The following is a 17,526-nucleotide window of genomic DNA, read 5'->3' on the forward strand; positions in this document are numbered from 1 at the left end:
ATAATTATACATTTTTATTTTACAGTACATATTTAGTAAATTGCCATCACAAACACAACAGAGACGTCAGACATTTCAATCTTCAGGGTTTATGCTCTTTCTATCTTCTTCATATACAAGTGAATGCCGTTCTTAGAACGTAGGACCAGCTGAGGGATCTTCAGGGGCTCATTGTCGGGGTCTATACTCAGCTCAAACCTCGGTAACGTCAGCGCCAAGGCCACTCTCATCTCATGCATGGCGAAGTTCTGTCCAATGCAGTTCCTTCGGAGATAATACATGAATGTTTTGGTTTTATTGACACATTTTAGCATCTTATGTTCTAGACAGTACGAGGAGCGCATGAAAATGGAACGCAGATTGTCAAGCAACAAGTAAGTTTCTGCACCCAATATGTTTTGTTGGTTGTCTCCTGTCAAGTGGGAGGGATGAGGGATGCAAATAGTTGGAGCTGGTGGAGGTGTGTCATTTGTATGTACAATGTTATTTTGTAATCATTTTTGATTATATAGTTTTTATTTTTCCATATTATTATCCACTAGCTGGTACCCGTGACTTCGTCTGCGGTGATTGTAGCAGTGGGTATATACAGGGGCGGGTAAGGTTTTCGTAGTGTGTATAAGGTCTGGGATATGAAATGTAACTTTGTATCTTGTTTTTTCTGTAATTCAGAGAATACGTGAGACTTTTGTGTTGAAGTTACTTTGTATTTGAGCTGCTATATATACGGTGTTGTGAGAAACTTTACATAGTGACTTTGGGACAGAGGTATTTGAAGTTAACCCTTTCCCGCCGATGGCATTTTTTGATTTTCGTTTTTGACTCCCCTCCTTCTAAACCCCATAACTTTTTTATTTCTCCGCTCCCAGAGTCATATGAGGTCTTAATTTTTCTTGGGAAAAAATTTTCTTCATGATGCCGCCATTATTTATTCTATATAATGTACTGGGAAGCAAGGAAAAAATTCTGAATGGGGTGGATTTGACAAAAAAATGCATTTCTGCGACTTTCTTACGGGCTTTGGTTTTACGGCGTTCACTGTGCAACCAAAATGACATGTCCCCTGTATTCTGTATTTCATTACGATTCCGGGGACACCAAATTTATATGGTTTTAGTTACATTTTGACCCCTTAAAAAAATCCAAAACTGTGTTAAAACATTTTTTATTGAAAAGTCGTCATATTCCGACAGCCGTAACTTTTTTTATACATGCGTGTACGGTAATGTATAGGGCGTCTTTTTTTGCGGGGTCGGGTGTACTTTGTAGTTCTACCATTTTCGGGAAATGTTATTGCTTTGATCAGTTTTTATTCAAATTTTTATCAGAATCAAAACAGTGAAAAAATGGCGGTTTGGCACTTTTGACCATTTTTCCCGCTACGGCGTTTACCGAACAGGAAAAATATTTGTATAGCTTTGTAGAGCGGGCGATTTCAGACGTGGGGATACCTAACATGTATGTGTTTCACAGTTTTTAACTACTTTTATATGTGTTCTAGGGAAAGGGGGGTGATTTGAATTTTTAATCCTTTTTATTTGTTTTTATATGTTTTTTACTTTTTTTTAAACTTTTTTTTTTGCATTTATTAGACTTCCTAGGGGTATTGACATGGGTGGGCGGTGTCGCGGATTGTCAGAGCGGTGGGGGTCGGCAAACATGGCTGCTCCGGAGCGTTAAAGAGAACCTCCTGGAGTATCGGTAAGGGGAGGGGCAAAGTGGTAAAGTATATGTATATGTGATTGTGTGGGGTTAGGGGCGAGGCTGCAGAGGGCAATAGGATTGCAGAGATGGTGGTGTGAGTTTGGGTTTTGTAGGGGTCCTGGCACAAACGTATGTGTGCTGTTGTGACGAAAAGTAGCCTATTGCGCAATCGGGTGTAGTGACTATGTTTGTGGAAAATTTCAGCCAAATCGGTCGAGCGGGTTTTGCGTGATTGAGGAACAAACATCCAAACATCCAAACATCCAAACACACAAACCCACAAACATCCAAACTCACAAACTTTCACATTTATAATATTAATAGGATATGTAAAAACAATCATAAAAAACTGCAAAATTTACATATTCAACATAGCTATGATGAGGGGGCGTTCACACTACCGTCGGTGTCCCACAGCTAGTGTCCGATGCTAATGTCTGCGCAAAATCTTGTGCGGACATTAGCATCGGACACTAGCTGCTTCTGTTACAATTTGCATGATTTTAAATGGGACATCATGTGTGTCCTTCACTGTCCGTGTCTGTCCTTAAGTGTCCGTTTACAAAGATGTCCGATTTTTCAAGCGGACAGCTAAATCCACAAGCAGAGATGTTCATCTTTAAGATATTTAATCGTCATACCTCGCTCCAGCTGAGAATGGAACGTACATATGTGAATGTCTCTTTGATGAATTCTCCGGGGAAAACCTCAATGGATCAAAAACCTAAAACACATAAATAGAGGCATAAACCTGGTTCTAGGAAGTCCAATTGTTTTATAATACAAAATAATAAGGCTGACCCACAAGGTCTACAGAGTAACACAGGATTAAGACATGTTGCAGAAGAAACTAGACTAGACTGTAAACAGTTCTGTTCTTCTATTAGCCAAAAATGTAATGAAATATATTGTGTCAGCTGGCAAAGAGGAGCGATGAAAGATAGGCTGGAAATATAGACAATGATTGACAGACAGCTGTACATGAAGGCACACAACAACCAGCTGTCAGTCAACACTGAGAGGGGTCGGATAGACAGAGAGCACTCTCCTCATGCATACTCTGGACTCCTCATAGATACATTGGACTCCTCATAGATACACTGCACTCCTCATGCATACACTGGACTCCTCATTAAGACACTGGACTCCTCATAGATACACTGGACTCCTCATAGATACACAGGACTCCTCATGCATACACTGGACTCCTCATGGGTACACTGGACTCCTCATGGGTACACTGGACTCCTCATGCATACACTGGACTCCTCATGGGTACACTGGACTCCTCATGCATACACAGGACTCCTCATGGGTACACTGGACTCCTCATGGGTACACTGGACTCCTCATGCATACACTGGACTCCTCATGGGTACACTGGACTTCTCATGAATACACTGGACTTCTCATGAATACACTGGACTCCTCATAGATACACTGGACTCCTCATTAATACACTGGACTCCTCATGAATATACTGGACTCCTCATGAATACACTGGACTCCTCATAGATACACTGGACTCCTCATAGATACACTGGACTCCTCATAGATACACTGGACTCCTCATGCATACACTGGACTCCTCATGGGTACACTGGACTTCTCATGAATAGACTGGACTCCTCATGGGTACACTGGACTTCTCATGAATACACTGGACTTCTCATGAATACACTGGACTCCTCATAGATACACTGGACTCCTCATTAATACACTGGACTCCTCATGGATATACTGGACTCCTCATGAATACACTGGACTCCTCATAGATACACTGGACTCCTCATAGATACACTGGACTCCTCATAGATACACTGGACTCCTCATAGATACACTGGACTCCTCATGCATACACTGGACTCCTCATGGGTACACTGGACTTCTCATGAATAGACTGGACTCCTCATAGATACACTGGACTCCTCATGCATACACTGGACTCCTCATAGATACACTGGACTCCTCATGCATACACTGGACTCCTCATGGGTACACTGGACTTCTCATGAATAGACTGGACTCCTCATACTGTAGATACACTGGACTCCTCATGAATGCACTGGACCTCTTATGAATACACTGGACTCCTGATGGGTACACTGGACTCCTCATGGATACACTGGACTCCTCATAGATACACTGGACTCATAACTATGTGTCCAGTGTATTCTGTGATTGCTCCCATTAGCAAATGGTACAATATATTTTTTTCTATTTAGCTAATAGAAGAGTATACCTGTCCGTGTACTATGGTGCCTTTACATACCGCAGCATAGTCCAATGTCATATCCACTTTCAGATGACCTTTCACTGCTGCAGACTTGATGACGAGGGATCACTGCGGCAGTGACACATTTATCTGAATAACAGTGGTTACATTATAGAGTTCCCATTAGGTAAGGCCCTAGGTTCTCACTTGCATTGGGGTCTCTGTAGGAGACTCCATCACAGATTCTGTCTAATATTGGCAGACAGAAAAGTCCTGCACAGTCATCTGGTGGACCCCATTATAGTCAATGGGGTCTGTGGGTAACCACTTTCTGTCCTTCGGGACAGAGAGACGAACACTAGTGTGGACCTAGCGAAAGCCGTGTGAATGTCTCTGCAGACTGCACTTACCTCAGGGTTATCCCACGAACTGGGAGATCTGTTCATGCAAAACATACTCAGAAGGACAACAGAACCTGTCACATGAGAAGATACAGGAGGATTTTATAATAGTTTGGTACAAAATGAAAAAAATACATTATTTCAACAAAAATGATGAATGTATTGGGTTAGTATGTAGTGTGCAAATGCTACAGAATTAGAAAGCTCTCAGAAATAGAAGGGCTTAGTTTACTCTTCTCAATTGAGAAATTGACAAAAGAGAAACATAAATCCCATCAATATTTGGTGTGACCTTTGCCCTTTGGAGGAGGAGCCCTGAAAATAATGATATGGTTCCCTCAGATAGAACTGATCTCATCATCGCCCAGTCTGTCTGGGATGACATGAAGAGACAGACGGATTGGAGCAAGCCTGCATCCACAGAAGATCTGGGCTTAGGTCTCCGAGATGGTACTGTTGATTCATTTAATACCTTTGGGTAGGCTCCGCCCATCAAAGAATGTGATTGGTTCTTTAAGTTCCCGGGCCACTGCCGGTACAGGTGGGTAGAGGCGCATGCTCTCCTTTATACACATGGTGGTGTACGGCAGCTTACTCAGGTCCTCCCTGGCAACATGGAATAATAATAATATTACTAATGATAATAATAATAATATTACGAATGATAATAATAATAATATTACTAATGATAATAATAATGATATTACTACTGTATGTTGGCAAATATTTGAGAAACAGCAACACCCATGAGGATCCTCCCACTGGAATTAGTTCCTTGGCATAATGTATGAAGAAAACTCAGATTTTGGTTTCGAGTCCCTGTACTGTATATGAGTTACTAGTGGGTGTTCCCCGCGCGTACGGTATTTGCAAGCTGATATAACGCGTTATAACGCCATTCCCAGAATGTTTCAGGGCTGGTTAGAGATGGTGCCAGCATTCCCTATGGACAGCACATAGATCCAATATATAGCTGTGTGACTAAGGCCTTCTGGAGAATACAGCGCTGCACAGAGTTTGGTCCTACGGTATAGGATGCTTGCAAACTTTACTGTGTGCTTGTTAGATTTTCCAGCCAAATAGATAAGACGGGACAGGTATGGAGATAGATAGACTCCGCACACTTATGGCGGTATAATGTCTAGATCCGTTCAGTATAACATAACCAATATATAATATTATACATTAAGTTCTCACCACTCCACCGTGGTCCGATCCCCCAGGACCTCTCTGATCTCCTCCCGGCATTTCTCCTGGTGCTCGGGGTACTTAGCCATACAGTACAATGTCCAGGAGACACCGCTGGCCGTTGTGTCGTGTCCCTCAAACATGAAGGTGTCCACCTCCGCTCGGAGATCTTCATCAGACAATCCCTGACCATTTTCATCCTGATATAAACAGACATACATCTATGTTACTAGAAATGTTTGGTGGATAGTTACAAGCCAAGGAATTAGAAAAATGGGTAAGATTTTTTTTTCTAGAAAACAGCGCCACTCTAGTCCATTGGTTTTGTCTGGTATTGCAGGTCAGCCATATTCCCTGGTATGGAACAGAGCAATACTAGCCATGAGGATTTGTCACGACCTTTCAAAGAGTACAACATCCAGCTATCTGCAAAGATGAATGGAGCATCAGCGTTTACGACTGATCTGCGGATACCCCCATCACCTAATTATTCGCTGCATACTATAGAATACAAGACGCCATCGTGATATAAATCGTATAAAGGGTTAACATTAAGCTCTTCTGACCCAATCCAAGATTCGTAATGGTGCCCCCATCTACCATGTGCTATTTATAAAATGGCCTAGACGCAACGTCTGCCCCTGTATCTCCTATACTAAGACCGGTTGCACACGACCATGCTGCAACCAGCCGTCCATGAATTAAAAGCATGGGAGGGACATGGCGATGTTTCTGTGTGCGGCCCACGCATGGGCCACGGACGCAACAGCTGCAGAATAGGACAGGAATGGGACCTGTTGTATATTTTGCAGATCAGAATGTCAGCCCACAAATGGGACCGTGAAATTCACAGTCATGTATATGGGGCCATAGAAAAGAATGGGTCAGTGGGTTATCCATGAAATACACAGCACACTGACCACAGGCACAGTCACCTGCAAAGGGGCCTTAGTCCTCAGTCTACATGGTCAGGGCTCGTTCACATCTGCGCCTGGTCTCCGTTCTGCAGGTTTCCGTTTCCTGCACAAAACAGAGGCAGGAGACAGAAACCTGCAGGACTCTTTCATACCCATTCATTTGAATGGGTGAGAAAGCTGTCCGGCCGTGAGCGCCGGTGAGCGTTTTATGCTCTCCGATGCGAAACCGTTTTTTTTAATCCGGACACAGAGTTGGACATGCAGTACTCTGTGTCCGGATTTTAAAAAAACGGTTTTGCGGCGGAGAGCATAAAACGCTCACCGCCGCTCACGGCCGGACCCAGTCTGTGGTTTCCGTCTTCTTGCATGCAGAAGACGGAAACCACAGAACGGAGTGCTGAACGCAGGTGTGAACCTAGCGTCAGCCAGTACCTTGGCACATAGGAGAATATCCAGAAAATCCAAATGTCTTTTCTTTTTGATCTTCTCCAGCTCCGTCTCCTGTTTGAGCGATTCTTTCCTCAGCTTGATGACTTTCTCTATATAGTAAAAATATAATGTGATTATTAATCAGAAAATATTTCAGAGATTTGGACAAAAACTGTCCATGGTATATGTCAGGATGTAGAGTAAAATAATACATAGAAGTCTATGGAGAGGGGTAGGAAGAGGAGCATGACACTGTAGAATCTGCAAATGTTATGACTATGTGATTGGAAACGGAAGAATTCACTCACTGCTGTCATCCCAGGCACCAACGTCATTGCTTAATCTGCTTAATAGGTATATACAGTAGATCCGTGAATGTACACGCTTAAAGAGCCACAGTGATCTAATGAAACGGATTATGGTTTTCAGGTAGATTGTTCCTTTTTATAAATGAACCCCTTTTGTTGTTTTTCTCCATGTATTCTGACCTGTGTGTCCGTGCACTGTTTTCAGGGCTCTCCGGAAGCGGAATCCATGTGAACTTAAATTGAAAATAAAATCACTATGATACGGAAAGAAGCGGAATCTTAAATTTGCCAGGAAGCAGAGCTCGTACACAGCCTTGATGTATTCATTCTCACTGCAAAAAGATAAAAGCAAATAGTTACTGGGTCCTGCAAGTGACTGCAATTCCTGCAAAGAAGAAAGTTCTGAGCTGATTCTCTCCATCATGTTGGATTGGACCGACCAGAGTTAATCCCCTTTCCTCTTAGTAGCTGCATGTTCTCCCCCCATAGCCCTGAAAATAGTCAGTAACCCACCCGTCCAGCTGGCAGTTGCTCTCATAACTGAAGGCACATTTCATGATGGTGTCCAGGGTCATGAGGCTGACATGATGGAACAGTTCCACTGGTTTCTTCTCAGGAACCAGTTTCTCCCATTTGTCCTAAACATAATTCAGCATTAACCCAGGCATACAAGTCATTGCAAACAGAAAATAATCCAAATACATCGACCCCCTCCATCATTCTCCCAGTCATATATTTACTAGAAGGATATTTGGGTGACTGAGGAAGGTTCAGGACCTCACAATCTCTCCTTACCAGCATGATGTTAACACAGTTGGACATTATTCCGATATACGGCTTCAGAACATCGTAATGGAATCCCGGGGTCAGCAGTTTTCGGTGCTGGTACCATTTCTGTCCTGACAACACCAGCAAACCTTTCCCTGGATGACATGGAGGCAGAAGACAGGTCAAAGGGGTGGTGATAGATATGGATCAAGGCGATGTATACTGTGACTAGAGTAAGAAGCATGCACGTAAAAAGATGCAAAAATAGTCAATATCATCAATTGCACCGATGGATGTGAATAGCTTTGGAGGCACTAAGATATATATAGGAGAAAGATCTGACTTTGGGATAGACTTTCTATAAGTCTAAAGACCACTGTAATCACAGATCAAAATGGGACATATAGGGAAACAACAGCCGGCATTAGTAAGATGCCTATTGATATTAAAGGTCCTCTTTAAGACATGGATTTAGTGTTACCTTCTCCTCTATATCTATATTCCAATTCACAGGCTAAAAATAAAAATCATAATTTTGCACCCAAAGAGTATAGTCTCCTATCTGGTTCGCCATTTTGTTGGAGTCTATGTTTCATTCACATTATCCAATATGTGTTTTTGATTTACTGAATCCTTATATTATAGGTAACACAGTCATACATTAATGTAAAAGTCACTAAGCGATATATATTGTGCAGTTTATTAAGATTTGTTACATACCAATCCAAGGGGTTATGAAGTAATAGCCAAAGTTGTCCTTTGGATCTATAGGAAAACGGTACGTGGCTTTAGGATATATTCATGTACATGATGACATACAACTATACACACAAAGTGAATAATATACAGATGTACAATACATAATATAACCGCATTGTTCCTCACCTTGCCTGGACAGAATGGCTTTCACGTAGTCTGGATGATAGACGGTGAGGGAGGCGAAGAAATTCCCCAGCCACATAGGGAAGGCGCAGTCATATGTTTTAGCATATCCACTCACAATATCCAGATCATGTCCATCTTGCTTGAACTGTTAATAAGAAGAAAGATCTCAACTAAAAGCTTGTCCCATTAGTATTCAGGATAGATGGTCCACCAAAGATCTCAACTTAAAGCTTGTCCCATTAGTATTCAGGATGGATGGTCCACCAAGACTAGATGTTTGAAAGCAGTTTCTTGAAGCAATAGAAAAGGAATATAAAAAAAGGTAGAAAAAGGGGAACTTGCTCTAGCGCCACCTTTTGGAAAGTAGTCCCCTATGGATCAATGTCTGGTTTTCCTGGAACCTAGTGGCATGATGCAGAATTGAAGTTAAGACAGAATATCTCCTCCAAAAGGAATATAGACCCATCTGCAAAAAGCCTCGATCTATAGGGAGCTACCTTCCATAAGGTGGCGCTAGAACAAGTTCCTCGATTTTCTGCTAACGAGGACTTATTTGCATGTTATTCAGCTGAATCCTTAGCAGGGCATGCATGGTCTAATAAGTCCCACAAGGTGGTCTGAAAAGGCGTCCTCTCCTTAAAGAGACATACAGTGGTATTTCTTTTGAAGCAAGACATCATGGTCTGCAATTTGGAGATTTCTTTTAATGCAGTAATGTCATACGGTCAGGGGTTCCTTATATCATAATCTGATCTGTAATATCATTGTATACACCGGGTTATAGCATCAAGGTGTAAGTGGTTATTTGTGATCATCCCATAAAAAGTAAACCCTAGCGTCAAGCAATTGTGTAAGGGGAGTCAGTCCGTACCATGATCATTGGCTGTATAAGTGATATGCCCAAGAGCTTGAGATGAATCCAATGGACCCCATTGACTAAAACTGTAACCCGCAGAGGATAAAGTCCTCCGTGCAGGACTTGTTCATCCAACATTGCAAAGGAAGGAGTCTCCAACAAAGACTCCAGCGCAAATGTAAACATCGATGTTACAAGAATCTTCCAGGAGGCAATTATCTTAGGATTTGCAGACAGTCTCCTAAAGAGGGTACAAGCTTGCCGGTTACACATCTTGGTGGAGACAAAGGGCAGAGGTCACACCAAATATTAACGGGATTTAACTTTCCATTTCCTTCATTCACTTCATTTTGTTCAATGACAAAAATAAACTATTAACCCTTCTATTTCTGAAAGCGTTCTTAGGGTGCATGCACACTACGTAACGCCGGGCGTGTATGAGAGCCATACACGCCGGCGTTACAGCAGGGCTGCCGAACACTTCCCATTCACTTCAATGGGAGCGCTCGTAAACGCCGCTGTTACGAGCGCTCCCATTGAAGTGAATGGGAAGTGTTCGGCAGTCTGCTGTAATGCCGGCGTGTACGGCTCTCATACACGCCCGGCGTTACGTAGTGTGCATGCACCCTTACTCTGCAGAATTTATTTCCACACCTGCCTTAAACTTTTGCACAGTACTGTTTACTATCAGCAGGATAAGATCTCTGGATCCACAACCCAGATAAAACAGAGGACTTTAAACCCAGTAAAACTGGCACAAAGGGCATAAATATCTCTGGCGTTCGGTTAATTTTTACTTTTCTGTCTTTCTATTATTACTGTAAAGTAACTTGGTTCGGACTTGGAAGGTGCAGGTGAAGCCCTCCAAGTAACTGCACTTGGAGCCAAGGGTCATTGTCCTATAATATAAGTAACTATGGCTAAGGCTGGTTTAGGGCTACTTTAAATGGCCATAATGTGACCATATTTTACGATATGCTTCGTCAGACGTGAGACCGGTTCCCTGCTGTCCTGAGGTGCGGAGACTGTTTGGATTGGGGAGCAAGAGACTGTGTCCTGTTAAATGGGTGAGTAACTCTTGTGGGTGACCAAGAGGGTGTAATGATCAGCCAGAATTGCTGCAAGGCTCACGCTGATCAGACCCATTTTATCCGATGCCTGAAAACCTGTACTGGAAAGCCAAAACTCTGCTTCACCCCTCTCAATTGATTCCACAGGACGGGTCTTGGAGAGGGGTTTAAGGTGGAAGACCGCCTCAAATCCTTCCATGTGAATGGCCTCTTAAAGTAGCGGTTAAACAGGTTTTTGACATCACTAAGGCTACGTTCACATCTGCGTCCATTGGAGATTCTGTCTCTGTGTCCACCTGAAACTCAACAGAGGAAAAAGTGCTGCACGGAAGACTTTTTCCTCCACCGGTTTCAATTTTGAAAGGACAGACCCCGATATAATCAGTGGGATCCATCATTTGCTATTTGAATGGTCCACCTCTGGTCCTCTGATCAGGAACAATGGAAAGGCGACGCTAGTGCGAATCTATCGTCAGTCTTCAATAAAGCATGGAGACCCTGCGTTGTCGCCCACTGACAAGTTTTTCAAGGCAGCAGAAAAAAATTATATTTGGATAATTCCGATGCCACTTACCACATGGACGTTGCCATACAACCAGTGACGCTCGGGTCCCGGGAAAGCGCTGAATGTTCTCTCCAACCTTTTCTTCCTCAGGTAGAGAGCAGAGACTTTGTAGAGCAGGTAGAGGGCCAGCAGGCAGACGCCATAGTATAAGACATCAGAGGGGCTCCGGGGGAAGGGTCCGGGCAGTAGGGACAAGGCCATGTCTGGATAATCCTCTGTGCTGTGTGTCTAGGAATATTTATGTGTGACAGGAGGAGCTACAATGTGTCAAATCCAAAGGACGGGTCAATGAACACAAGGGGAGGAGGAAGTAAGTCTGAGTAGAGTAAGGTGTGTACACAGGCGTATAAACACACGACACAGATCAATGAACCTGGAAACTGAATTATGCAATGGAATAAATCAAAAAATTATAATCCAGTGTCCAGTGTAGTATATCCAGTGTAGTAATATCCAGTAGGATATTATAATAATATAATAATATAACACATAATAATAATCCAGTGTTGTATAATTTTCTAGGACCGACTGATGCATTTTCTTCTGTGGTTTTTCTTCTTCCAGCTTTTTGAAGCTTCTTTTCCCTGCACGGTATGGATGAGATGAACCAAAATCTCATGCATTTTGCTGGTACAGTAAAAAACAGCATTTTATTTTGCTACTCTGTTTCCGCAGCAGCCAACAACATTACTTTTCTGCCTTTCTGGCCCTAAAAATGATTATATACAGTCGTTTTTTAAGTATCTGATTGGTGGGGGTCAAATACCCCGACCCCGAAGTAATCAGCTGATCCGGCTACCTTTGGGCACCCAAGGCTACTGCTATGGATTGGGACGGAAGCAGTTTTACCCCGATACATGTATTATGATCAGAGCTGCACCTATAACTTGTATAACTGTCCATCCATCGCTATAGCTGTCCATTTCCCATTCCTTTTCGATCCACTTTTAACCTTGGCCGGACAACAAAATCTGCAACAAAAAATGCTGCGTGTCTGCAACGTGGGGCCTCAACCTAAGACACTGAGTTGTAGGTTAATAACCTTTGCAGAAAATGAGTGTAGTAACCTTCAATGGCTGCTGAGCTATTCTGTGTACCCCATATGTAACACGTTTGCATTTTGTCGAATCATTGCACAATCCAGGGGGAGATGAACTATGTCCCATGTGGATGTATCCAACGTAGGATGAAGTGCTTGGATACGTCTTGCACAGATGCCATGTGGTGTCAGCGTCCACCCCATTCAGCATTGAATAATATGTAGACTGAGCGTAATGGCTTGCCAAAACCGGGAAAAACCCTTCCTTAACCTGGCCCTACAAACCTACATAACTTAAAGAAAACATATGACTCCAATGTGGGTATAAAAAGTGGGGGTCGACCACAGCTTTATTAACTATTAAGCAATATCGGCAGAACCCTGCTACCCCAAGCTGAAATGTCAGAACGCGTCACCGGTATGCCCCCGACACCGCTCGCGGTGTGCATGTGATGTTATATTCTGTGGGTGATGCGCCTCTTCTCTCCTTCGTGGACCGGATGGGGGAGGGGCAAGGTCCTGCCAATACGTCACCGGAGCACGGTGTAACCCTACACCGGGGTCCGACCCCCCCCAGAAAGCATAAAGAGAGCCCTCTCAATGCCATCCTGGATACCGGACAAAAAGATGTCAAGACCGATGTCCATCAAATGGACACCATCATTACGCAGTAAAGCTCTGTTGTCGCCTTCTAACTGCCTGTGACGGACGACCACCCCACCCCGAGACCTGACATGCCGGGAAACACGCAAGTTGAGCAGCCTACGAGCCCTTTCCAGGGCAGCCGTATCCCGTACATCACGCTATCGGGCCAGGCGTGCCAGGCGGCAGCGGACCAACGGGTGCCGAAAACAGCGCCATAACCTATGGAACCAGAGGCGTCCGTGAACAACTGAAGGTCCACGTTACCCATCTGGCTCTCCGGGAAACAAGAAAGGCCTGAATAATCCAGCAAGAAGGACTTCCACACCTTCAGGTCATCCCGCAGGACACTCGTAATCCTGACGTAATGGTGCGGAAGCCGTACCCCCGAGGTGGCCAAAGCCAGGCGGCGGAAAAAGACCCGACCCATCGGAAAAATCGGACATACAAAGGTCAACTGCCCAAGCAGCGATTGCAACCTGGACAGCTGAACTTTTTTGGCCCCCAAACAGAAGTCGACATCCGCACGGAGCCTGGACAACTTGTCCTGCAGGAGCTGGAGGATCATACGCTCAGAATCAATGAAGATGCCCAGGAAAGAGAGAGAAGTAATCGGACCCTCCGTCTTGTCACGGGCCAGCGGGATGCCAAAGTGAGCTGCAAAAAAGTGGAAAGTGTTAAGGTGATATTCACAAGTACGGGACCCAGCAGGGCCAACAAAAAGGAAGTCATCTAAATAGTGAATAACCAATGTGAAACCCGTCTCTTGCCGGACAACCCACTCCAGGAAGGAACTAAACAATTCAAAATAACGGCAAGAGATCGAGCAACCCATGGGTAAACACATGTCATAATAGAAAAAAAACCCAAACTGGCAACCCAACAAATGGAAACACTCGGGATGTACTGGGAGAAGGCGGAAGGCTGACTCAATGTCCGACTTCGCCATCAATGCACCCCGACCCGATTTCACCACCAAGGCAACGGCCCGATCAAATGAAACGTACAACACAGCCGATTCTTCCTTTGGAATGCTGTCGTTAACCGAGTCACCAGGCGGGAAAGACAGATGGTGTATCAAGCGGTACTTACCCGCCTCTTTCTTAGGGACTAACCCTAGCGGGGACACCCTCAGGTTCGGGAAGGGGGGCTCAACAAAGGGACCAGCAAAACGGCCTAACTCCACTTCCTTGTCTATTTTTTCCTGCGCAACTAGCGGGTCTTTAGCACTGGAACGCAAATTCTCTACCAAAACTATAGAATAACTTGTAACGTGAGGTATATAAAAACCAACTGTGAACCCATTAAGGAGCAGGTCTGCTCCCTGCCTCCTGGGGTACCGGTCTAGCCAAGGGCGCATCCTTGCTGCGCTCACCGGAGTCCTCGGATTTACCCGATCCGACCTTGGTCGCCTTACCGCGCTTACACAACACACCAACGTTTCCTCGTGTATTAGTACCAATAGGCCACAAAAGTAGCGCTCAAACACCACAACAAACAAAGATATGTGGCCATAATCAAATAACAGTAACAAGTAAAATACCAAACATTTATTAGTAATACATCATAAAATAACAGCAGATAGATAGGGACATGAAAGAAACAGCTCAACACCAGAGAAACATACAAGGCGGGTCAAGTCATAAATAAATGGCATGCATAATACCATACAATTTAGTACATAATTGCAGATCCAACAGGTTATCAAATTCTGAATGATACATATACACAAACTATCTACAGTCTAAATAGTCAAATGCTGGACAGATGAAGTATAGAAGTATATGATGTAAATAGATATATAGCCTACTCAAAAGATTAGAACCACTGAAATATCACTCACTCCAATTATAGCCAGAGAAATCAAATCCCCTGACAGGGAAAGTATAATGATAAAGTCTGATAGATGAAATTTTAAACCAATTAACAAGGAGTTGATGTATATACTCACAGTGTATGTCTAAATGGTGTATACTCAAAAAATAATCAGGCTAGAGTGTGCAAACCTAGTCACCAAAGAGCCAGCATAACAAACCGTGGAAGTAGCAAGGATAATGAAAGTATCTAGATACCTGTAGCCATATCTGCAATCACCGCCCTGTCAAAGATGCACCACAATTGCGGGTACACGGAGGGTCGCCTCAACGCGTTTCGCCTAACGGCTTCCTCAGGAGCATAACCACACTCCATACACGCAGAATATATATAGAGGGGAATAGTGTCCCAAACAGGTGTGTGTACGAGCGCCACAGCCGCGATGCCGTCATACGAATCGGGCCGCGCATGCGCACACGATCGGCACAGTCAGAGACGTGCCGATCATGTGACACAGAGGCACGTGACCGGGTCGCACGAGAGCAGCGCGCGGCTGCTGCGCGACTCTCCCGATGGAACACTAAAAGAGCAAGGATTGCCAACAATGTATCTGTTCGTCTAGATGTAGCTATACCAGGGGAACACAACAAGAAAGCAAAAGAAGATTAAAACCGGAACACTCACAAGCTGTCATACAGAAGTGCAGACACCCAAATATAAAAGAAATGATGAAGAAAGATGTGTGTCTATCAGTGATTATACATAATAATGACATCTATCATGAATTGCACAAATCCCCAATCATAATGTCAATATAAAATGTGACAAATAAAGTGACAGTGCATGCAAAGTTAAATAATATATCGTTATATAAAGATATATAATAAATAATGTATAATATAATATGAAATATACAAACGTGCAAAAGTGACAAATGCATAAAATGTATTTTATTAAATGATATAATACCCAATATATAATATAAAAAGTGTATAGTGAAAATTGAATAAAAATAAATAAAGTGACAAGTGCATACTGAGAATAAATAATAAGTCTAAAATAAAATACACGTAGACAACCCGGTGAATAAATATACAAAACCTTAACAAACACAACATCACAAATATATCAACAGTTCTGCATGTATCAGCTGAGTAAATTTTCGTTTTCTCCTGCTAAGTTCTCTCGATGTTATCCAGGCCATATGACAAATCAAGTGCTCTATTAACCCCTGAACATACAAAAGAAGAGAGAAAGAACATATAGAAATATACGATCACAAAAACAACATAAAACTGCTGTATGAAGCACATTAAACAATAAAAACAAAACAACCGGGACCCTAATTACAAAAAAGAACCAAAGTTAACGGCCTCATTTAGGCCCAAAATGGGGCTTTTATCCGTGTGGTAAGTGCTCCATGTGTGCCTACATGATAAGGTCTAGGGAATTTTCTAATTCAACAGGCACTAAATCCTACAGGATTAGACATAACATCAATTGTAACACGTCTGGTGTTGTTTATCATGCCACGTGCCCTTGTGGCCAGATATATGTGGGTATGACAACGAGAGCATTGAAAACACGTGTGTCCGAACATGTGAGCAGGATCAGAGCGGCTGCTAATGTATTGGAATTGGAAAAATTGCAACCAGTTCCAAGACATTTTAAAGAGGCACACAATTGTAATCCCAAGGGTCTCAGGGTTTGTGGTATTGATCACATTCAACTAGGATCTAGGGGTGGAGATCTTAAAAAATTACATCTTAAAAAAATTCTCTTGCAACATGAGACACGGTGGATAACGGTATTGGATACGGTTTCACCCAACGGTCTAAATGAGGCCGTTAACTTTGGTTCTTTTTTGTAATTAGGGTCCCGGTTGTTTTGTTTTTATTGTTTAATGTGCTTCATACAGCAGTTTTATGTTGTTTTTGTGATCGTATATTTCTATATGTTCTTTCTCTCTTCTTTTGTATGTTCAGGGGTTAATAGAGCACTTGATTTGTCATATGGCCTGAATAACATTGAGAGAACTTAGCAGGAGAAAACAAAAATTTACTCAGCTGATACATGCAGAACTGTTGATATATTTGTTATGTTGTGTATGTTATGGTTTTGTATATTTATTCACCGGGTTGTCTACGTGTATTTTATTTTAGACTTATTATTTATTCTCAGTATGCACTTGTCACTTTATTTATTTTTATTCAATTTTCACTATACACTTTTTATATTATATATTGGGTATTATATAATTTAATAAAATACATTTTATGCACTTGTCACTTTTGCACGTTTGTATATTTCATATTATATTATACATTATTTATTATATATCTTTATATAACGATATATTATTTAACTTTGCATGCACTGTCACTTTATTTGTCACATTTTATATTGACATTATGATTGGGGATTTGTGCAATTCATGATAGATGTCATTATTATGTATAATCACTGATAGACACACATCTTTCTTCATCATTTCTTTTATATTTGGGTGTCTGCACTTCTGTATGACAGCTTGTGAGTGTTCCGGTTTTAATCTTCTTTTGCTTTCTTGTTGTGTTCCCCTGGTATAGCTACATCTAGACGAACAGATACATTGTTGGCAATCCTTGCTCTTTTAGTGTTCCATCGGGAGAGTCGCGCAGCAGCCGCGCGCTGCTCTCGTGCAACCCGGTCACGTGCCTCTGTGTCACATGATCGGCACGTCTC

At 42.7% G+C, this 17,526-nt stretch overlaps 1 protein-coding gene across 1 annotated transcript; it reads right to left on the reverse strand.

Moving 5' to 3' along the window:
* Positions 1–71: 71 nt before the first annotated feature.
* LOC142218350 (cytochrome P450 4A12A-like) lies at positions 72–11,524 on the reverse strand. The gene is made up of 12 exons (XM_075287007.1): positions 11,316–11,524; positions 8,816–8,960; positions 8,651–8,695; positions 7,958–8,085; positions 7,676–7,800; positions 7,343–7,494; positions 6,858–6,964; positions 5,518–5,708; positions 4,793–4,926; positions 4,330–4,394; positions 2,346–2,428; positions 72–264 (listed from the first exon to the last, which is right to left on the reverse strand). The coding sequence occupies exons 1-12, from the start codon at positions 11,505–11,507 to the stop codon at positions 90–92; spliced, it is 1,542 nt and encodes a 513-aa protein (XP_075143108.1). The 5' UTR covers positions 11,508–11,524; the 3' UTR covers positions 72–89.
* Positions 11,525–17,526: the final 6,002 nt, after the last annotated feature.

This window comes from Leptodactylus fuscus, chromosome 9, assembly GCF_031893055.1.
Source record: "Leptodactylus fuscus isolate aLepFus1 chromosome 9, aLepFus1.hap2, whole genome shotgun sequence".
Lineage (NCBI taxonomy): Eukaryota > Metazoa > Chordata > Amphibia > Anura > Leptodactylidae > Leptodactylus > Leptodactylus fuscus.